The following is a 23,553-nucleotide window of genomic DNA, read 5'->3' as shown; positions in this document are numbered from 1 at the left end:
CCAAAGCCAAGCCCACTTCGTTCTATTTCCCTGGAAGTTGGAAAGTGGGGCAAATGCCCCAATTCCCTTGTTAGATGGTAGCTCGGGCAAGTTCTCCAAAGCACAGTTGTTGCTGACAAGCAGTCTCCTGAGGCAAAGAACTCTAGCCTAGAGCTAAACAGAGTACAGCCGACCCCCGGTCTCTACCCCCATACCCAGAAATCCCCAGTAACATTTGGTCCCAGCAGAATCAGCGCAGGCAGTGTGCTCCCATCATGACACACACGTCTGGCCCGGCCACTATCAACCTCACTATCAAGCAGAGATCAGCAAACCTCTTCTGTGAAGTGCCAGACAGTAAATATTTTATGTTTTGCCAGCCAGATGGTTTCCGTAGCAGTTACTCTATTCTGCCACTCTAGCGTGAGAGCAGCCATAGATAATACATGAATGAGCAGGCGTGACTGCGTCCCAATAAAACTTAATGAAAACAAACTGCAGGCCATAGTTTGCCAACCCCTGCACTAGAGGATTTTCTCTTGGGAATAGAGTCACTGGTTGGGAAATATAAGGACTACATCGATATCTTGACTTCAGTAAAGCTTTTGACAGAGTTTATCATCACGAATTCTTATGGACAAGATAAAGAAATGTGGTTCTCAGTGTACCCTGAGAAAGGGCCAATGCCAACCCAGACGGAGGTTTCAGTGGAATGTCACAGCACCCAGCTATTATCTCATTCCTATTAATCATTCTTATCAAAGACCTGAATGAACAGAATTCAAGTTTATCACAAAGCTGAGAGCGATAGGTAATATGCTGTTTGACAAACTCAAAATTCCCAAAAGTCTTAGACTGGAAGATGGGTCAAAATCTGGAAGAAAAGATTAGGCCGTTAATTAAGACGTGGGTATTTTATGGTAACAAGACTTATCGTGGTGGTCATTTTGAAATGTATAGAAATATCAAATCAGTAAGTTGTTCGCCAGGAACTAACACAGTGTTGTAGGTCAGTTATACTTCAAAAACAAATAAACTCAAAGAAAAAGAGATCAGATTTGTGGTTACTAGAGGGAGGGATGGTAGGAGAGAGGATGGGATGAAGGCAGCCAAAAGGTACAAACTTCCACTTATAAGATAAATAAGTACTAGAGATATAATGCACAGCATGGTAAACATAATTAACACTGCTGTACATTATATACAAAAGTTAAGAGAGTAAATCCTAAGAGTTCTCACCACAAGGAAAAATGTTTTTCTATTTCTTTAATTTTGTATCAATACGAGATGATGGATGTTCACTAAACTTACTGTGGTCACCATTTCATGATGTACATAAGTCAGATCATGATGCTGCACACCTTAACCTTATACAGTGCTGTATGCCAATTATATCTCAATAAAACTGGAAGGAAAAAATGAAAGAAGTAGGGAAAAAAGACGGCATTTTAACGGGTTATAAACAAAAACTGATTCTTAGAAAGGCTATAACAGCCTTTGGCTGCATTTATAGATACACAGAGTCTATATCAAAAGAAGCAACAATGTCCTTATGTTGATATAACTGGTTATATTACAAATAGAACACTGTTTTCATTTATGGGTACCATATTATAAAAGAGATACAGACAAAGTGTAGTGAAAAAAGAAATCAAGAAAGAGAGGGGTCTGGATCATTTTGCATGAGGAACAGTGTGAGAAATTGGGACTGTTTAGCCTTGAGAATAGCAGGCTTTAGAGAGACCAGGCTTCCAGCAAAAGGGCTTTCATGTAGAAAGAGGATTCGATTCAGAGTATTCTATGGAGCTGAAGCCGGCACCATGAATGGAAGCTATGAGAAAGCAGATTTGTCACCAATAAGAATTTTCTAGAGTGGGCCAAGAACAAACTGGACTGTCTCACAAATGAGCACTATTGCCATCAGCCTGAGGACTCAGAGGGAATGGGTGCCAATGTATTTGGAACAGTGTATCAGCGACTGTAGCGCAGTGTGAGAGGGTTAACTTCACGGCCTCTAAGGTCCCTTCCCACCGACATGCTAGCCCAGATCCGTTCTCTAACCCCAACCATGTCCAGGTGTCCCAAGCCCACCTCACTCCAGCCCCAGATCTAAGAATGCCGCCCCTCTATATCATAGACCTAATACATCTCATTCCTCCTTCCACATCTGCAGCTCAGAGCAAACACGTTCCTCAGGTTCTTTTTTGCTGGTATAGAGGTCAGAAAAGTCAGTATGAAGGTGAAGCTACTGCTCTGAACCCACCACTTCTCCAAGATTTTTCTAGTCTTGCCTATCATTTTCCAGGCAGAATGGAGACTAGTCCATATCCCCTCCCTGCACCACCATATCCCCTCCCTCCACCACCAAAAAAGGCACAGCGTAGAAGCAGGTGAGAAGCCATTCCTGTAACAGAGCCCCCTTGCTAGGGAGGGTCCCTCAGTCAGACCTGAACTGCCATCCCGTCCACCATCGCTGGCTAGAAGACAGAGTGATGTCAAGGCCAAGATGTTTAAACTTGTTCGGGACACATAAACCTGTTCACTGTCTTGCTATGCTTCTGCTAACAACCATAATTCCTTTAAAAAGAAACTCCTCTATTTGTAGTGAGGTGGATGAACCTAGAGTCTGTCATGCAGAGTGAAGTAAGTCAGAAAGAGAAAAACAAATACCGTATGCTAACACATAGATATGGAATCTTAAAAAAAAAAAAAAAAAAAAAAAAACGTTCTGAAGAACCTAGGGACAGGAGAGAAATAAAGACGCAGACATAGAGAATGGACTTGAGGACACGGGGAGGGGGAAGGGTAAGCTGGGACGAAGTGAGAGAGTGGCATGGACACATATACACTACCAAATGTAAAATAGGGAGCTAGTGGGAAGCAGCCACATAGCACAGGGAGATCAGCTCGGTGCTTTGTGACCACCTAGAGGGGTGGGATAGGGAGGGTGGGAGGGAGACGCAAGAGGGAGGAGATATGGGGATATATGTACATGTATAGCTGATGCACTTTGTTATACAGCAGAAACTAACACACCATTGTAAAGCAATTATACTCCAATAAAGATTAAAAATAATAATAATAACCTATATGGGAAAAGAATCTGAAAAAGAATGGATATAATATATATGTATAACTGAATCACTCTGCTGTACATCTGAAACTAACACAACATTGGAAATTAACTATACTCCAATATAAAATAAAAATTAAATTAAAAAAAAAAAGAAACTCCCCATACTTTCCACTTTGGGACCTTCTGAGAATCACTCCCTGATGGATGTCATCATTAAAATGTTCCCTACTCCCAGGTCTCTTTATTCACAGTGACTGGAATGCAAAAAGATTATGTGAAGAATTCCTGACATTTTGGTTCGGTCTACTTTGAGACCAGTTGAAGAAAAACAAACAGAAAGGACCCCTAAAGGTGACTAGCCTTCGGAAATGTCGCTCACTGTCTATCTTCTTTTCTCTCACCTCACAAACGTAAAGCCGCGTCTGAGGTACTAGAGCAGGGCTCCTGACACCTGTGACTGGTGGAGCTCTCTGGTGGTGCTCTTGACAGAAAACCATAAAGTACTGATAGATTTAATTCCATTCTAAATAATTTTACTTGCAGATTTTGTAACTCCACTCCATATATACACTACAAACATCACAACAAGGTCTAGTAACATTAAAATAAGCTATCAAATGAGGCACAACGATCGGGAGCCACATTTTCCCACAAATATTCCTGGCTGATTGTTGTCCACGAGCCTTTCCTGGCAGACTCACACTAGACAGTCTGAGAAAAAGTCTAAGAGAAAGTTTGACAGAAGCTCTGAGGAAAGCTTCAGGAATAAAAACTTAAAATTGAGATAATTCTGTCCATTAATATATTCTTTCCTGTGATTTATGGGGGGGAAAAAAAACCTACTATTATTTTATCTGTGCAGAGAATAACTAGTTCCAGGTCACTGGAGTTCCAGCAAAGCCTAACTGAGAAGCATGATTTAGGGACCACTGTACCAGAACCAAAATCTGCAGGCACAGCTTAAACGACTACTCTTTCTTTGGTTGCTGTAGTTGTTACTTGTTTGACTTATATATTTTTTTCTATATATATCTTATGAGCTTTCTATCCGTCTGTCTCATTGTTTTATAATTGCAATAAAAGTTAAATATATATAGTAAAACCAACAATGTGTACACTTGGTGAAAAACAGGCGCCACTCTGGGCATTTCATATATGTTAGTTCTAATTTTCATAACCATCCTGCAAGTAGAATAACATCCCTGCTTTACATACGAAGTAACCAGGGCTGGGGTAGGCTCTATGGCTTGCCCAAGGCCACAGGGCAGTAGAGCAGGAATTCAAACATAGACCTATCTGGCTCCCAAGCTCTGCCATGCCGGTCAATGGAACCTGGAAAATGGGTTCATAATGGTAATTTATTCACTTAATTTCACAAAGAGAATTTATTTAAACCTAAGCCCTTGTAATGAGAAGGTTTCAAGCAGCATTTCTAATGATGATACTAGGAAATGACCAAAGTTGACACTTTCCCTGTAAGAGACAAGGACCACCTAACATGGAGCATACCTGCAATTCCCCAATGACCAGAACTGCGAGATCTCTAATGCCATCTTCATCCAGGTCTGGCAGCACCACGCCTGGGGCAGCCAGGGTACCGTTGGGTAAGTAGTGTGGGTCTAAAGTCCAAATGGCTTTCCCTGGGGAAAGATAAGTACACTCATCACAATTAGGGATTTCTGCCTCTGCAAAAGGCAGATGCAATGCTCCCAGGCCAGAAAAGAGACTCAACAGGCTGAATGACAGACAGCAACTCCTACATACTTTTTCCTTTCATTTTTATCTTACTGGGGAGAAATGGAGCAGGGAGTATGAACTGAAATCCTCAAGTATCTGGCTAACAAGCCCATGTAATAACTTCACACCTGAATTTTTTAGGTAACATGGACATGCTGAAGACTCTCTAAGAAAGAAGAGCCCACTTGTCTGGGGTGGAGGAATTGATCTGTTAGAGATGATTCCAACTCCTAAGGAACCATCCAGGGTTCTGTTTGGGCAGCCAAACAGAAGCTCAACTCGCTGCTTCTACCATATGTTCATATAAGTAGAGAAATCATAAAAGGGTTTCAAGATGAATTCAGTGCTGGAGTTAACTCACACGCAATTTTTTTTCACTCAGAAGAACCCCACTCCCAAATTCCAACCTTTACAACTAGGAAGGAGGCTATTTTACTCAGCTTCACTCAAGTCGAAGGTTAATGAGCATACTGGAAGTATAAGACTCTGTAAGGAGCCTTCATTATATTTGATTCTCTACCATTCCTTTTGTCACGTATGTCTGAATGTGATAAAAAGATAAAAGAGGCCAAATCAACATGCCTCCACAAACCTTAGTTTCTTCACTGGCATATTTTTCAGTGGTTAACGCCCAAGTTTACATATGAACCCTTGCGTGTCAAATATTGAATACAAAGAGAAAAAGCTCCATGGTCTTCCATGCAAAGAACAGAGAAGGGAGATTACTTAGAAACTGAAAGCCTTGGGATAGGTTCTGTTTGGATAACTGAGTTTAGCCCCATCCTATCACCAAGCAGGTTGAACCATGGATCTATTACTCACGCTGCTCAAACCCTTTCTCCTTATTTCCCTTAATATCCACCTTGCAGAGAGGAAATCAGACCTCCCACCATGGGAGAGTGGAACGGTCCCTTCCCTACCAGACTGTTCTAACCTGAGATTAGGCCTCCCAGGAACAGGGACCTCTCGTGGTCAGTGATCTTTTTTTTTTTTTTTTTTTTTTTTTAAATTTATTTTTGGCTGTGTTGGGTCTTCGTTGCTGCGCGTGGGCTTTTCTCTAGTTGCAGCGAGCGGGGTTACTCTTCGTTGCAATGCGCGGGCTTCTCATTGCGGTGGCTTCTCTTGTTGCGGAGCACGGGCTCCAGGCGCACAGGCTTCAGTAGTTGTGGCACGCAGATTCAGTAGCTGTGGCACACGGACTCAGTAGTTGTGGCTCGTGGGCTCTAGAGCACAGGCTCACTAGTTGTGGCACACGGGCTTAGTTGCTCCGCGGCACATGGGATCTTCCCGGACCAGGCACGAACCCGTGTCCCCTACACTGGCAGGCGGATTCTCAACCACTGTGCCACCAGGGAAGCCCCGCAGTCAGTGATGTTTACCTGATGTCGCGTTGAATGCGCCGAACATCTTGTGTGTCCCCGTCACAAGGCAGATGGTTTCGGCCACTCTCCCTGGCATTAGATCCAGACAGGTAATATCTCGGGCCTCCTCGGGGAGGGGACTAGACCAGAGCGTACTGCCATTCATCCCCGAAAGGCACACGAGGACAGCAGGTGGCCTTGAGACACCTAAAAGCACATAAGAGACAAGAAAGGGCAGGAGGCAGAGGAGATAAGAGGGAGAGATGAGCGGGGGCGGGGCTAGAAAACCAAAAGGAAACAGAGGTAAGGCAGCAGCTCAGACCTGTGTGCTCAGCTCCCTCCTGTATTTCTGGCAACAAGGTCTGCAAACAGAGTACCTGTCACACCTGTTCAACACATCTCGCATGTAGGACGACATCCTCCAGGCAACCCGTGTGCACCTCTACTCTCCCAACACACTTGTTGCCGTGTCTGTCACCTTAGCCCCCGCTGAACAGGGACATCCTTCAGGCTAAAGCCTGTCATGTTCACTTCTGCATCCTCCGTGCTCTGCAAAGCGCCGAGCACATCTAGCAGCCAAGTGCCTTCTGAATAAAAGGAGCAAAATCAAAAATATGGAGGGCTTCCCTGGTGGCGTAGTGGTTGAGAGTCCGCCTGCCGATGCAGGGGACACGGGTTCGTGCCCCGGTCTGGGAAGATCCCACATGCCGCGGAGCGGCCGGGCCCGTGAGCCATGGCCGCTGAGCCTGTGCTCCGCAACGGGAGAGGCCACAACAGTGAGAGGCCCGCGTACCGCAAAAAAAAAAAAAAAAAAAAGAATATGGAAAAGGAGTGGTTGGAAACAAACAAACAAAAAAAAACGGGAAGCAAAGCTAGGTTCAGAAAATTGACACTGATCTAGAATATGTATAGAGCAGGAAGCAAAGTACCTGAATTCTAATCATCACTAGCAAATGCTCCCTGAGAGCAAAAAACAATCTCTTTAAAAAATAAACCTGGGGAATAAAAAAGGTGATGAAGAACCTAGGGGCAGGAAAGGAATAAAGACACAGACCTACTAGAGAATGGACTTGAGGACATGAGGAGGGGGAAGGGTATGCTGGGACGCAGTGAGAGAGTGGCATGGACATATATACACTACCAAACGTAAAATAGCTAGCTAGTGGGAAGCAGCTGCATCGCACAGGGAGATCAGATCGGTGCTTTGTGACCACCTGGAGGGGTGGGATAGGGAGGGTGGGAGGGAGGGAGACGCAACAGGGAAGAGATATGGGAACGTATGTACATGTATAACTGATTCACTTTGCAGAAACTAACACACCATTGTAAAACTATACTCCAATAAAGATGTTAAAATAAATAAATAAATAAATAAATAAAATAAACCTGAGGACTTCCCTGGCGGTCCAGAGGTTAAGACTCCACACTTCCAATGCAGTGGGCATGGGTTCGATCCCTAGTCAGGGAATTAAGATCCCACAAGCCGAGTGGCACAGCCAAAAAGTGAAACAAGCAAACAAAAAACCCTGACGATTATACTTAGCAAAGATCAGGAGGTCCTCCTGGTCTAGAGTTCCAGAGAATCAGCTGATCTGGCACCAGTCAAGAAAGAATACTTGTGCAAACTTAATACCTAGCTGGCAAAGGATCCGAGCAGCTCACCTCTTTAACAAACAATCCTTTATGTCACTCAATTAACCTATCAGAATAATAACTTTCTCTCTTGCCAGTTTCACATTCACTTTCAGGATAGGGATACGGTCCACCTCACACACCTCCACTTTTCACTTCTAGCAACAGCTAATAAGGATAAGGACATGTAGGTTTTAGAGCTTCATTGTACCTATTCCTCAGAACTGCTAATTAAACATACGACCTAAAAACAAGTGACAAACTGGTTTGCCCTTTCAGACCTTGTTGCCAGAAGCAGCGGTTTACATGACAAATCTCAGCGATGTATGTTACCCCCCGGACTTCCCAGGGATGTTCTGATTAATAGACTGTGCTGTCCTTCCTCCTTCATGACCCTATCGACTCCACATCAATTGCGTGACTCGTCTTCTTCCCGGTGGTGACGGGTCATCCCTTTCCCTTCACGCCACGACTCCTTGAGGCAGAGACCACACTCCTCTGGTTTAGCTCAAAAGAACCAGTGCAGCTCTATGTAAGGTGCACAGCAGGTTGTTGGATGAATGAACAAATGAACAAACAAATAAGAAACACAATCCTCATGTTCAGTGGCACAGATCTTTGGACCCACTGGCTGGGGCTATGGGCACAGCAATTTCACACAAGGGTCAAGGGCAGGAACTCCAGAGTCTACCGGCTATACCATTTGGATCCCAGCTCTACCGCTACCAGCTGTGAGACTGATCAAGTTCCTTAACCTCACTATCCCTTAGTTTCCCCAACTGCAAAAGGGGATAATAGTATTAGTCCACATTATAGGTACATTGAGGGATAAATTCATTCATAATATGTTATGTACTTACAACAGTGCATAGCACATACAAAGTACCATGTTAGTACACTTAGTTAGCACTATTATTATTTTTATAATCTATAACCAAATCAGGCTGGTCCATATTGTGTCCAAACTCATGGCCTTGCCATCGTGAGTCCTGATATGTAGCAAACCATGTAAAATACCAAATGACTGAAAAAAAATCTCTAAAAGTGGACGGGGGAAATTTTTACTTCAAAGGCTAATGAGTCCTAGGCAGAAAAAAAACATAATTAAGGTTGAATCATATAAAAGTCAATTTCTAGGCTGGAGGTTCTTCCCATAAACAAATCTATGCCCAAATTGCTTCTGCATATTGCACAAGCCCCAGAAAGGTATTTCTAATCACGTCAGAGAGGCATGCAGCCTAGAATTCTCTATAACATACCTAAATGTTTATTCCAAGGCCTTAATGATTAAAAAACAGTTGGTAGGCCATCCTCAGCCTCAAACCAGAGTTCCTGTATCAGTTTACAGACTTCAGTTCGAATGCACTGACATGGAGGCTGAAGGACAAACCCAAAGCCCCATGTACCTATAATGAAAATGCAACTGTTTGTTTTTGCAGTTGACATGTATCGGCTGGGGTCCCAAAAAACCCCAGCTCACTCAATTAGGGTAAGCTGTGGAGGTTTAATAAAGAGACTGTTTACAAAGATGTGGTCGAGGTGTAGGGAAACCACAAGAGATAGTACAGCCCCTCAGAACTGTTGCCACGCCCAGGCCCAAAGAGACAGGGGGAGGAAGCATTTCCTGGAATCCAGAAAAAGAAAGTCCTGTAAGAGGACCACCTTGAGAGAGGCTGTGACCTCTGATCAAGGATGTAGCCATCCTGAGGTGGCCCGGGCAGAGGGGAGCCAGGGGAATAAATACCCTCTGGTCACTCTCTTCCTCTCCTCCAGCTTCTGGCCTGTGCTCCCCATTGGCCAAACCCAGTGGAAGTCTGCAGGCCTGGGACCTGACGTGATGCGTATGGGTCAGCCTCCCGTCCCGCGGGGAGCAGGATGGAGAGCGGAGATGGAAGAGCAAACAGACGGGGTCAAAGGAAAACACCCAGCCAAGAGGTATGTGTATAAAGATATGTTAGAACGTGAGCAAAAGCTTTCTGCCAGGGAGGGGAAGGTAAATAGAGTCTATGTTTATCATCATCTAAGAGGCCAGGGAGAACCGACTCAGAGAAAACTCAAGCAACCTAAGTGCTGGTGCTGTTCAGGGCAGGCGTGCGGCCAAGGAACCTCCTCCCTGGGTCTCAGGTTGGTCCCTGGACCGGGGCGCCCTCCAGCTCTCGTGCTCTGTGATTCCCTGAACCAGGTGTTATGGACATGCAGGAGCCTCCCGACGAGGCCCATCGTGTGTGCCGGGTCCCCGAGGGCTTTCTCCTCACTGCAGCCCGCTCAGGAGGCAGCCCCAGTGCATCCTCTGAGCTCACACCCTCCAGTCAACCAGCTTCTCCCGCCGAGGCCTCCCAAGACACCCTCTTACCAGCAGTGCTCCCGTTCCCTGACGTCACGAAGGAGAGAAGCACGTCACGCAGGCCGTCTCCGTTCACGTCCGCCAGGTCCAGTGGAGACAGGTCCCCACCTGATGGACACATGAGAAACACAGGGTCCGCAGCAAGTTACACAGACCAGCCCCCTGCTCCAGGCTGGAAAGGGAATGATCCATAAAAACCAGGCAGACTTCTGGGTCCTAGACAAGATACACAGACCCACTCCATAAAAACCAGGCAGACTTCTGGGTCCTAGCTAAGATACACAGACCCACTTCTGCCTGTGCAAGGACAGCTAGAATCCCTGGGCATTAAACATAAAACCAACATGAGAAGACTCTGGAAGGCAGAGAGAAGGCAGACTGGCTGGGGATGGCGAGACCCAAGGAAGGACAAGCTGGTGGCTCCCCTGGGTTTTCTTTGGCCTCATATCCCAGACAGGGTGCTGCAGAAGCTGGCAACCCAGACAACAGGGACACACAGAAGGCCCCAGAAGAGCTGGTCCCCAGCCAAAGGACAGGAAAGGCACAGCCTAGCAAGACAGAAAAGTTTTCCACAAGAACTGCTCTAGTCCAACCAAACGCCACAGATAAAACTGTGGTCCCAGACAGCCCCATAGCAAAGGCCAAGAGGAAACCCTTGCCGGGCTGTAACAAGGTCCCCCTCACCCCACCAGGGTCAGGTCAGAGAAGGCCGGGTGGGGAGGCTGGACTCCCATCCCCACCTAGCAGCACTCAGGCCTCCACACATGAGGGAAGCCTACGGTTCTATCTCCACCAAGCATAAACGGGGCAGCCGCCCAGCCCTGGTGTCAGCAGAGGCCTGATGGGAGCCTGGACCTCCATCTCCACCCGGCAGTGACAAGGTAGGTAGTGTCATGCCCCCACACACGTCCAAACAGTGTGGAGTCAGAGGATGCTTGCCAAATTTGGAGAGAACTCACACGTGGCTAGTGGAAGTGTAAACTGGTACAACCACCACAGAAAATAATTGAACAGAAACTCCTAGGGCTGGACGTGTACATACCCTGTAACCCAGCCATTTCACCCCCAGGTTTATGCCCTAGAGAAATCCTTACACACTCCAACAGGAAACATGCACAAGAATCTTCTTAGTGGCATTACTTGTTTTTTAGAAAACAGAAGTCACCTAAATGCTCATCGACAGTAAAGTGGATCGATAAATCATAGGACATTCATACCATGGAAAGTTAGTGGTGAAAATAAACTCCAGTGACAGTACATTGATACGGATAAGCCTCAGACATATTATTTAAATATGCTGAACAAAAGAGCAAGTCACAGACAACTACATGATTATATCAATATTTATATGAAATTCAAAAACAGGCAAAATTAAAGAATATATCATTTAGAGATGCATATCTATGTGGTAAAACTTTAAACACAGGTAAAGGAATAACGACACAAAACTCAGGAGAGGAGAACCCTCTGGCGGGGAGAGGGAGATACGGTGAGTAGCGACACATGGGGAATTGCAAAGATCTTTACAAGGTCTTATTTCTTAAACTCGGTGGTGGATACACCAAGAATTCATTACTAGTCTTTACGCTGTATGTAAATATTACAAGAGCTAACTTAGAAAACACAAAAAAGGAAGGAAGAGAGGGAGAGACATTCTATGTGTAGGAACATATCGTAAGACATATCCACCCAGTTCTGCCTTAAGAGAAAGTAAAGATGAGAACAAAGAACTCATCAGAAGCTAATTCAGCTGGGATCAGAGAAGGGTCAGAGAGAAAATGTTTCTAGATCAAGATGATGCAGGGGTGTGGGCATACTGTAGGGAAGGGAAAATTTTTCCTCTGCCTTCTTCAGGTTTCTAGCTGAGACTGACATAAGACAGATGAACAAGGGAAAAGCACTCAAATTTTATTTAATAAAATTGTGCATGTGCATGGGAGTTCCCACAGTTAAATGAAGACCCAAAGAAGTGGCTAGGCCGCAGTGTTTATATCCCGCATAGCACGAAGAGTGGAGACTGGAAAAGTAACTAAAATGTATGAGGGAACTACAGGAAGATAAGAGTTATTCTAACAAGGTCTGTTTGTACAAATGTCTCTCTGCCTCAACCCCCTGTCTCTGGTGATAACAGTGTTCTTTCCTCCTGGAATAGGGAGGGCATCTTTCACCTGGGAGTTTCATCTCCTGCTTTCAGGAAGAATCGAAGGTCAGAGTGGCCCTCTTGCACGTGCTATTGGTCAAATGCCTTTAACTCAAAATAGTCAATACACCAAAGCACCACGGTGGGCTGGTGTGTTCTGAGCCCCTTCAGCCTGGTGCAGTTTTCGAGGGACAGGACCGTGCAGCACCGACAGTTAGATGAGATCCCCTATCTTGACCCAGAGCAAGCTGTTTTAAAGAAACCTGCTCCACAACCTACATGTCCATCAACAGATGAATGGATAAAGAAGATACAGTACACATATACAGTGGAATATTACTCAGCCATAAAAAAGAAAGAAATTTTGCCATTTGCAGCAACATGGATGGATTTGGAGGGTGTTATCCGAAGTGAACTAACTCAGACAGAGAAAGACAAATACTGTACATCACTTATATGTGGAATCTCAAAAATACAACATACTACTGAATATAACAAAAAGAAGCAGGCTCACAGATACAGAGAACTAGTGGTTACCAGTGGGGAGAGGGAAGGAGGAGGGGCAATGTTGGGGTAGGGGATTAAAAAAAAGGGGTTTACAAGAAATTACGTGTGTGAAACTTTTGAAAATTGGAAAGCACGGTAAAATTTAAAGACTCTTTCATTCAGTAAAAAGAATAGTAATAAAAAATAAAGAAACCTGCTCCAAAATGAGACAAAATAGCCAAAATGACTTGGGTAGCACCATCCCAACCGTTAGGAGCAAGAAAGAAAAGTTGCAGCAAGGAAGCAACTCTCTTTTCCTTGAAAAGAAATTATTTGATAAACAACAAGGTCCCACTGTCTAGCACAGGGACCTATATTCAATATCCTGTAATAAATCTTTTCCATAGTGGAAAAGAATATGAAAAAGAAGATGTGTACAGAACTGAATCACTTTGCTGTACACCAGAAGCTAACACAACACTGTAAATCAACTATACTTCGATAAAAAATAAAAAGAAAAAGAAATTATTTGAAAATTCAATTTAGATCACGCTTCTACAATCAACAAAACCCCAAGGGCCCTACAGGAGCTGTGGCCTCTGGCCTGGCCAGGATTGGAGCTTCACTTTTCTCTGTAAACCGCCCTTCCCGCAGCTTTGCTCTCCCTTGATGTAGCCTCGGCTGCACAGCAGGACTCAGCAAACCAGGGTTCTCTCCTCCCTGCGCCCAATTAAGACCTTCCCCAGAGACACACAGCGCAGCGATCCTCCCAAGTTTTTGGAGCCATACAGACCCATCTTTCTGTCTCATTTCAAATCCTAACCTCCTAACCACCTCCACACACAGGAGGAGAAATGCTAGATGACACACACGTTAATTTGTAAAGACTTGGAGGAAATTTTCAACATAATCAGAAGCTTGCCGGAATGACATGCGATCATGAAGTTTTACAGACTTAGAGCTAAAAATCCCGCAGCTCACCTCCTTGGGGACCCAAGTGGCGGCTCCACGTGCTGTGCAGGTCTCGGGGGGGACAGGGGATCAGGAAGGCACACACGAGCACCAGGACCATGGAGATCACCAGCATCAGCAGAAAGACGGATGTGCGCATGTAGGACACGATGGAGGAGGCCGCCTTCTGCTCCAGGCCCCCCAGGGGCTCCAAGGGGTAGCCCTCTGTGGTGACCTCCGAGAGATGGGGCTTCCCAGCCCCTGTGACCTCAGCATCCGAGTCGGGCTCTGGTGCTTCTCCCAGCGGACTTTTCCCGTTCTTGACCCCTCCGTTCTTCTGCTGCAGATTAAGTACGAGATCATCTTCACTCTCGTCGCTGTCGGCCTGCGTGAGGGGGTCATACTCCCCCAAGTCCAGGCTCTTCTTCCCTGAAAACACAGAAAGCCAGCCGGTCAAGGAGAACCTGGAAGGAGGGACCTTCGGCAAACCCACAGCAACAGTAAACACCTAGGAGAACACACAGAACAGAACGGAACAAATCTACGTTGACAAGCCTGAACCCTGGAGCCGTCTATAAAATAGATTCCAGCGAAAAGGGGGAAAGAATGGGGGAAAAAAAGAAAATCAGTGCTCTAGAATTATTGCTTTCATGAGCTTAAGAACATTGGAAAAGAAACAGAGAAAGTAGCAAATTTCAAATACATTTTAGCTGGTTTTTTTTAAAAAAGCCCTCTCTTAATTTGTGTGACTCTCACTAACGAAAAAGATCAAAGCTCTTCCATACACCTGATGTGCATATTTCCTTCGATTACCTTAGACTGGTGATATGCCGATCTTTCCTGCGACTCCTCTAAACTTTTTTTTTAACATTTTTTTAAATGAATGAATTTATTTATTTTTGGCTGCATTGGGTCTTCATTGTTGCGCATGGGCTTTCTCTAGTTGTGGTGAGCAGGGACTACTCTTCGCTGCAGTGCGCGGGCTTCTCATTGCGGTGGCTTCTCTTGTTGCAGACAACAGGTTCTAAGCATGCGGGCTTCAGTAGTTGTGGCACGTAGGCTCAGTAACTGTGGCTCACGGGCTCTAGGGCGCAGGCTCAGTAGTTGTGGCGCACGGGCTTAGTTGCTCCGTCGCACATGGGATCTTCCCGGACCAGAGTTCCAACCCGTGCCCCCTGCATTGGCAGGCAGGCTCCCAACCACTGCGCCACCAGGGAAGTCCCTCTTTAAAGTCTTTATTGATTTGTTACGATATTGTTTCTGTTTTATGTTTCAGTTTTTTGACCCCCAGGCATGTGGGATCTTAGCTCCCTGATCAAGGATTGAATCCACACCCCCTGCATTGGAAGGCGAAGTCTTAACCACTGGACCACCAGGTAATTCCCTCCACTAAACCTTTAGAACAACCGTTCTCTGCACATGGCTCCTCACAGGCCAATATGTGTGGCTTCCCTGTTGTCGCTATGGAAACCACATAGAAAGTCAAATGCTGAAAGTCATCTGGAGATGTCTTACCAAAAACTTACTTCCTGCAAGTCTATCGCCCTTTCAGTACATGTTTCAGTAAACAGTGGTTACCTTAAAATTGCTATTCTGAGCCTGCATGCCGAGAGGACTGGGATCCAGCGGCACAAGGAGGTGGAGGACTTGTCTTGAGGCTGGTTTACACAACAAGCACCATGGTTTGACTTAGACCATATCTTTGCAGGGGTGGCAAGAGGCGGACATTACGGGAGGCTTAAGCCCACCTCTTCCTGAGCCACCCCTGGCCCTTGCAGCCAGCGACTGGATGAGTTTATGCCTTTATTTTAGGCTATAGCCAAATAAAAACCAAGAAAAAGTTTCTGGTTTTGGAAATTACCTGGTAAGCTATCACTAATGTAAACTCTATTGTTAAATCCTTTGCTAAGAAGACATATAGGGGTTTCCCTGATGGTGCAGTGGTTGAGAGTCCGCCTGCCGATGCAGGGGACACGGGTTCGTGCCCCAGTCTGGGAAGATCCCACATGCCGTGCAGCGGCTGGGCCCGTGAGCCATGGCCGCTGAGCCTGCGCGTCCGGAGCCTGTGCTCTGCAACGGGAGAGGCCACAGCAGTGAGAGGCCCAAGTACCGCAAAAAAAAAAAAAAAAAAAAAAAGATGGTTCCCAGACGTGAATACAGTCCCCAGGGTGCAGTGTGACCAGGGCAGAGAAGAGCAGCACGGCGTCCTCCCTAGTCAGAGAGGACACTACAGTTCAATTCCTGTAACCTAGGATCAGGCCAGCTTCCTTGGTAGCCCCATCACAGAACTGACTCAACTAAAACTCCCACGCACTTTCTACACACACTCAAGCTGTCCTATAATTGCACAATTTTTAGTGAAAAATTCAGCATCGACACTTACTGAATTCAGTCTTGCTAGTCAATCTTGCTAGTCAGCTTCCACCCTGCAACAAACACAGCCTACAACGGCCCCTTTGCCAAAGTGAAATCATGAATGAAACACTGGCGAACAAAACGGTTTAAAGGAAATGCACTTTTATTATATGATATACTATCACAGGCAGGAAGAAAGCTCGAGTGCACACGCTGCAGAAATCTGTAAATTCTTGAATAAATCTATAAAAATAAATTGCAAGCATTCTTTTTTTCTTTCTTTTTTTTTAACATCTTTATTGGAGTATAATTGCTTTACAATGGTGTGTTAGTTTCTGCTTTATAACAAAGTGAATCAGTTATACATATACATATGTTCCCATATCTCTTCCCTCTTGCGTCTCCCTCCCTCCCACCCTCCCTATCCCACCCCTCTAGGTGGTCACAAAGCACCAAGCTGATCTCCCTGTGCTATGCGGCTGCTTCCCACTAGCTATCTATTTTACATTTGGTAGTGTATATATGTCCATGCCACTCTCTCACTTTGTCATTCTTTGAAAAACAAAGCCACTGTTGAACTGACCCCTCTAACAAAATTATGTGCTTCTAGTTAATGATGGCAAAGGAAGGCCTTTCTGTCTGTCTCTTCCTAAAACCAGGGGGCGGGGGGATAAAAAAAAATAAAATTAGGGGGATGAAAAAAAGAAAAAGGGAAACAGCCACCTTCCCATACTAGAATTTATGAAGAACCGTTGCCAAAGGCAGTGAAACTTGTATCCAACTGAGTAAGTACAGTAAGAATAGGGACATACATTTCAAGTCTCCAGCAAAGAGCAGAGTTCACAGAATTAATAATGGTGATGACGCGGATGACAAGTGCAAATGTACTGAGAGCTACTATGCCAGGCACGGGTCCAAGCATTTACAGGGATTAGCTCATTTAATCCCCACAGCAACTCTAAGAGGTAGGTATTATTATTATTCCCATTTTCATCAAAAAGATGACAATTTAGAGAGGTAAGTTGCCTGAGATCACAGAATTAACAAGAAAAGCCAGGATTCAACCTCAGGCAATTTGATTAGAGTCCACAGTCCTAACCGATCAGTTACGCTGCTTCCCGTGTTCCACGGATATAAAGCCAAACCAAATAATCTCTTGCTCAGAAAGACAAAGTTTGGGGTCCCAGAAGCACCAGTGAGCCCCATTCAACACCACAGAGTCAAAGCGAGGTTAAGGCTGAAGGAGAAAAAGCAGAAGCTTCTGTCTCTATAAGAAGCAGCTGGCAGCACGGCAGGTTAGACAAAGCGCTGGAGCACTGTCAGTTTTCGAGAGGAGGGTTGTTTGGACAGTGTGGGTCCGACAGGGAGACAGAAAGCAGGCAGTCATTCAAAGAGGGCAGTTTCATATAAAGAATTATTAGACAGTGATAGGAGAGTAAATACAAATATGGGAAGAGAAATCCAAAAGGGATCCTAGGATGGGGAGACTGTATCCCGGGAAGGACAAACGTGGTATTTAAAGGGTCCAGATCCACTTTCACAGGTCAGGCAAGAGAACTGAATGTGCAGCTCAGGGGCAACAAATTGATAACTGGTACAAGAAGCAAAGAGAAGTAAACACTAAGTCGGCACTCTAAGGCCCTGTGACGAACGCCAGCCAGGAGAGGAACATCTGCAAAGGAAGAGCACTGATGGGAAAGGGATCTGACTTGACAACCTAAATTAGGTTCCAGCCTCCAGCTGCCCCAGCTCCCTCAGCTTCTGCCCACGGGTCAGCCAACGGCTGGCTGTAAAACAGCCACCCATTTACACATGAAGAGAAATCAGACAGGAGCCATCACTAGTAAGTACTTGGTCCATAAGCTACTGCAAAGTTCTACAAATACCTAAGAAAGAAGTTACAACAAAACCTAGTGAACGAAACCGGCTACAGAATGAATGCTGGACAAATTATACCACCAAACGGAAGAGGTCATGAACCTATACTTCCCCCTGGGATCCAAGAAATTCAAGAAATAGTCTTCTCTGAAATAAGGGCTCATAAGAAAAACATAGTAGCTCTAAGAAGAAATGACAATGCAATAGAGAAGAGGAAAAGTAAACAAGGAGAGCTCAGGAAAACGATGGAAGAAAATAAAGCAATTTTAGGGACTTCCCTAGTGGTCCAGTGGGTAAGACTCCGCGCTCCCAATGCAGGGGGCCCGGGTTCAATCCCTGGTCGGGGAACTCTATCCCACATGCGGGCCACAGCGAAGTCCCGTGTGCCGCAACTAAGACGTGGCAGAGCCTAAATAAATAAATAAATAAATATTAAAAAAAAAACAATTTTAGAAAGGATACCCTTACTGGGGTCAGCAAAAAGAACCGACATGGCTAAAAACAGCGTCAGAGACTTAAAGGATAGACTGTGAAAATCAAGCAGGATGAAATGGAAATAACAACAGTGGCTGGCAGTTTTGAGCACTTACTATGCTCTCTTCCAAACCCTTCTACTGTCTTAGCTCAGTAAATCTTCATAGCAACTCTTAAAGGTAGACACAGTACTATCTCCATTTTAAAGATGAGGAAACTGAGGTTTGGAAGTTTAAGTACCTGGCCCATAGTTAAACAGCAAGTAAGTGATAGTACAAGGATTCAAACCCAGGCAGTCTGGCCTGAAGCCTGGATTAACCATCTCTGTGCTTCCCATGGGAAAGATCAAAGCTTTTAAAAGGACTAGAGAGAGGGGGCTTCCCTGGTGGCACAGTGGTTGAGAGTCCGCCTGCCGATGCAGGGGACACGGGTTTGTGCCCCGGTCTGGGAGGATCCCACATGCTGCGGAGCGGCTAGGCCCGTGAGCCATGGCTGCTGGGCCTGCACGTCCGGAGCCTGTGCTCCGCAACCACAGCAGTGAGAAGCCCACGTAATACAAAAAAAAAAAAAAGGACTAGAGAGAAAGGGATAGATATAAAGAACAAAAGTGATCCAATATATGCATAACTAAAGAAGAGAACAGGGGGCTTCCCTGGTGGCGCAGTGGTTGAGAGTCCGCCTGCCGATGCAGGGGACACGGGTTCGTGCCCCGGTCTGGGAAGATCCCACATGCCGCGGAGCAGCTGGGCCCGTGAGCCATGGCCGCTGAGCCTGCGCGTCCGGAGCCTGTGCTCCGCAACGGGAGAGGCCACAGCAGTGAGAAGCCCACGTAATACAAAAAAAAAAAAAAGGACTAGAGAGAAAGGGATAGATATAAAGAACAAAAGTGATCCAATATATGCATAACTAAAGAAGAGAACAGAAAAGAAAATGGAACCAAAAATGACATTTAAAAGATATACCAAAAAGGTTCTGCAGTAAAGCAAGACCTAAAATTGCAGAATAAGGGGTCCACTGAGTCCCAAGAAAAACTGATACAGAATAATCAATATTGAAACATATCCTAGTAAAGGCACTGAACTTCAAGGACAAAGAAGGAATCATATGAGCAGGCAGGCCAAGGGAAAAAGAATCAAGTCACTAATGATGGGACAAAACTCAGGCTGCCTTCTCCACAGTAACATACCTTTCTAAACAACACTGTGGCAAAATAGAAAAATCCTCAGAGAAAGAACAGGGGGCCGCAAAGTCCAAGAACTGACCCACACACGACACTTCTGAAGTACAGAGGCAAGCGTGCAAGAACGCAGAGGCTTTCTTTAAGGGATCACAGAAGATTGTGACGTGTTTGTGCCCAAATTACAGAGGAAGATAAATATTGACTTTAACACTATTAATATATATTTTTCCAGAAACTGCAAAGACAAGCCTCAGCTTAATTATTAGACTGCAAGTTTTAATAAGAGAAGTCCTAAGTAAATTTTTTTTTTCTGTCTATTCACAGAAAAAGAGGTATACGGTACGCTGACTTGCCTAAAATTATATTCAGGCTGAGGAGTAGACACCAAATCCTTGCTTCAACTTCCCCACCCTCTTGTCTGCTGATTTCAGCTACCACTCACATTTTTAGTCAATGAAAGGTTTTCAAAGAATAAAGAGAGGACACTGATTTCAGAATAAATCAACATAAATGAGCTTTCCATGGTTGTCACTTTTCCTTATAGGAAGACTGGGGTTACTAGGTAAATAGCATTCCCAAAATGGGATAGAGGAAAACATCAGTAGGAAAGACATGCAACTGTACCACCCCCAAGTGTTTTCAGGAAAACATACTATAATATATACTATTCCAAGACACTACACCTTACATAGACTATCCTATACACTCTACTGCAACTAAAGGTAAATCATTCGCATCATGAATTAGTTTATCCAGGGCACATAATCTTTCCAAGTTACATATAATGAAACAAACCATTACAATAACATTATGCTCTTATACTCCCTTCAGTGTTTGACCTTTAAACTTTTTTTTTTTTTTTTTTTGCGGTACGCGGGCCTCTCCCTGTTGTGGCCTCTCCCATTGCGGAGCACAGTCTCCAGACGCGCAGGCTCAGCGGCCATGGCCCACGGGCCCAGCCGCTCCGCGGCACGTGGGATCCTCCCGGACCGGGGCACGAACTCACATCCCCTGCATCAGCAGGCGGACTCTCAGCCACTGCGCCACCAGGGAAGCCCTGACCGTTAAACTTTTAAATGGACTAAAAATATACATTCTTAAGAGATAAGCTACCCCACCCCCTGCTTTATGACTGTCACACTGCCCTTCTGTTACTAATTAACCTCATTCTATGCATGTGGACCAAACATCTTTCCATCTTGAGCTTGGTGAAAGGCTACGAGACTGAAATACGTCCCCAGCAACTTTTCTTTCTTCACCAGGTTGATGGACATCTGTCATATGCACATTACATCAGGTCTTCCTCAAGGTAACACATTTGTAAAGATCATGGTGCTAATGACGAAGATAAGAATGGTTAATTAACACTTACTGAATACTTAACACATGTCAAGTGTCAACAAACTTCTTAAGGACATCCATCTCTTTTACTATGCCAAATAACCCTACTGTGTGGCATACAGTGAATGTTCCACAATAACATTATTACATATGAAGAAACTAAAGGTTAAAGAGAATAAGTAACTCATCTGATAAGAGTGGATTTAACCCGAGTCTGTCGCATGCTCTTCACCACCATTCTACTCTGCTTCCCTACACGTAAAAATAGTGAGGATGTCATTGTGGTGATCATTCTGCAATATCTACAAATATCAAATCATGAGGCTGTATACCTGAAACTAGTATAATGTTATATGTCAATGATACTCAATTAAAAAAAAAATAGTGAGAATGTTAACGAAGGTAACATGATACAGTAGCCCAAACAGGACCGTAGCTTCACAGACCCAATTACAGGGGATCCAAAAAGAGCTATAAGAAAGCAACTTCTACCTAAAAATTGTATTTGGGGTGGAGGGGAGAAAAGGGCAAGAGGGAGAAAAGCAAAAGCACAAGCAAAATACAAAAAAAACCCCACATCACATAAAAGAACATATGGCCTTTGTACCTGGGCCTAAAAGTATCAAACGCTCCTGAGTGCTCAGGGCCTTGCTGCCACCAAAACTCAGGCCCAACGACCAGACTGTGCTTCCCCTACCCTGTCGGCTGACCAAGTTACTGCAACTGAATACTCCAGGAGTAATCATACCAAAGCCTCCGCATGCAAAAGAGCTCAAGAGTTTCGAAAGCAGGATTCTGTCTGCATTCCCAGTCTTTGAGAATGACAATTACCTATGCTGGAGGGGAAGCAGGCGGGCAAGGAATCTAAAAGAAAACAAGAAATAAAGCTAAATATGTCTGACATCCCATTACCCCTTGGGAGGATATCATCCTACACTAAGGATACACAAGGCTACTCTCTTCAAAGTTAATCCTGCAGGCAGAGGGACATGTCCCCCATTCCATTCCAATGTTACATACACATTCCAAGCGAGATATTATCAGTGTTCCTTCCGATGTTCTAATGAGCACATGTGGAAAAAAAAAAAAAAAGGTGTCTGAGGTCATGAAATCTGGGAACAGAAATGAAAATTCATACCAAATTCATAGCCAACCCAGTGTCATCCGTGGCACAATGTAGCAGACTGGGAAATCCTTGAGAAACAGGACCTGGTAATCCCCCTGAAGCCTTATGCTGGATGTCCGCCAGAAACCCAACTAGCACTTTCTACCCAAGCTGGGAAAACAACTGTTTTTCCCACTAACATCTTAAGTTACCAACAAACAAATGTTTACAGCTTAATATTTAAAACTTATTTAGGTTAAACCATAAATTTTTCTAAAGCCTTAACGTCTAAAATTTATTTGGGCAGAATAAATATACTTTTATTAAAATAGCACGTTTCTAGTAGCACAGTCCCATGCTGGAGGTTTAAGAGGAAAAACAAAAACAAAAAACTTGGAGCTGCTGCCCAAAGTACTGAATTAGCTCTGGAAGTTGACATCACCATGAGTGCCTCCTGAAAGAATATTCCATCCATTATCTGCAACTTGCAGGTGCCAAATAATTTCCCTCATAAATGCTCAGGCTCGAGAGCCAGAGGCCGAACAAGTGGAACCAAAAGCCCAGTATCTAGAGTCAGAAGACCCCCCCGCCCATGTTCAAGTCCAAGCTTTTCCAACACTGCTTGTGCGACCCTGGACAGGTCAATTTGCCAAATAACTCATTTTTTAGGAGGGGAAATGCCTGTCCCACCTACCTCAAGGCAGCATCAATGTTGTCATTAAGTGGAGAGGCTGCTCCAAGGGGTCACTCGCCATCCTGCCGCTCCCTGACCCCGCCCAGGTCCAGCCCAAGACGGAAGGAGTTGGAGACCCTGCGGTACCTCCTTCGCGTAGCTCGGGAAAGGATGCTAACCTCACCGCCCTGCCCTGAGGACAGTGGCGACGCGCGCCCTGACATTCGCCGCCGCCGCAGCGCCGAGCCACCATCCACACGCGCCTCCAGCGTCCCTCCCTCCGTGTTTCCCAGGCTCGCCCAGCGCCGGCGACCCCCAACCCGCCGAACGCCTCATTTGCCCCCTGGTGGCGCGTGGACCCCAGCCCGCGGGGGCTGCACCGCCTCGCCTCCCCGCGCCGGCAGCTGCGCCCGGGTTGGGGCCAGACCCCGATCGGCTTCGCCCCCAGAGTCTCGCCGCCCCATCTCCCCAGGCCTGGCAGGGGCGGGGTGGTCGCGGGGCTGCGGTTTCTTACCCGGGAGCTTGAGCGCCCTGGACAGCACGGTCGCCATGGCGGAGGCCCCGGTGCGCGTGCGCGCTCTCACGTCCTGCCGGGAAGTGTAGTTCGCAGTCGGTGTGCGCGGGGTCAGGACCTGGAAAGGTGGGAGCCGGACCGCGAGGCGGGGCCGGGAGGAGGGGCCGGGCTGCGGCATCCGCGCCCACATGAGCACTCCTTCCGCTTTCCTCAGCCTCCTCGGGGACAGACCCCTTACTGGGCAGGTCACTCGGAGCCTCACTCTCCTCCTCAGTGAAATGGGGAAATAATACATCGCAAAGGCTTGCAGTGAGCATGGAATGAGAT

The 23,553-nt window shown here is 45.7% G+C and overlaps 1 protein-coding gene across 2 annotated transcripts in view; it reads right to left on the bottom strand.

Moving 5' to 3' along the window:
- FAM234B (family with sequence similarity 234 member B) overlaps positions 1-23,310 on the bottom strand; it is a 36,309-nt gene extending 12,999 nt beyond the window's left edge. For both annotated transcript variants that reach the window (XM_081249967.1, XM_081249966.1), the window contains exons 1-5: positions 23,227-23,310; positions 13,737-14,135; positions 10,139-10,237; positions 6,172-6,360; positions 4,565-4,695 (exon numbers count right to left, since the gene is read on the bottom strand). In XM_081249967.1, coding sequence (XP_081106093.1) covers positions 4,565-4,695; positions 6,172-6,360; positions 10,139-10,237; positions 13,737-14,135; positions 23,227-23,263 — 855 coding nt within the window. In that variant the 5' untranslated portion in view covers positions 23,264-23,310. The remainder of the gene's footprint in view (positions 1-4,564; positions 4,696-6,171; positions 6,361-10,138; positions 10,238-13,736; positions 14,136-23,226) is intronic.
- Between the last annotated feature and the right edge of the window lie 243 nt (positions 23,311-23,553).

The sequence above is a fragment of the Mesoplodon bidens genome (genome assembly GCF_964165515.1).
Source record: "Mesoplodon bidens genome assembly, chromosome: 11".
NCBI classification, from domain to species: Eukaryota; Metazoa; Chordata; class Mammalia; order Artiodactyla; family Ziphiidae; genus Mesoplodon; species Mesoplodon bidens.
The sequence above is the reverse complement of the archived record's forward strand: the minus strand, read 5'-3'. Positions and strand labels throughout refer to the sequence as shown.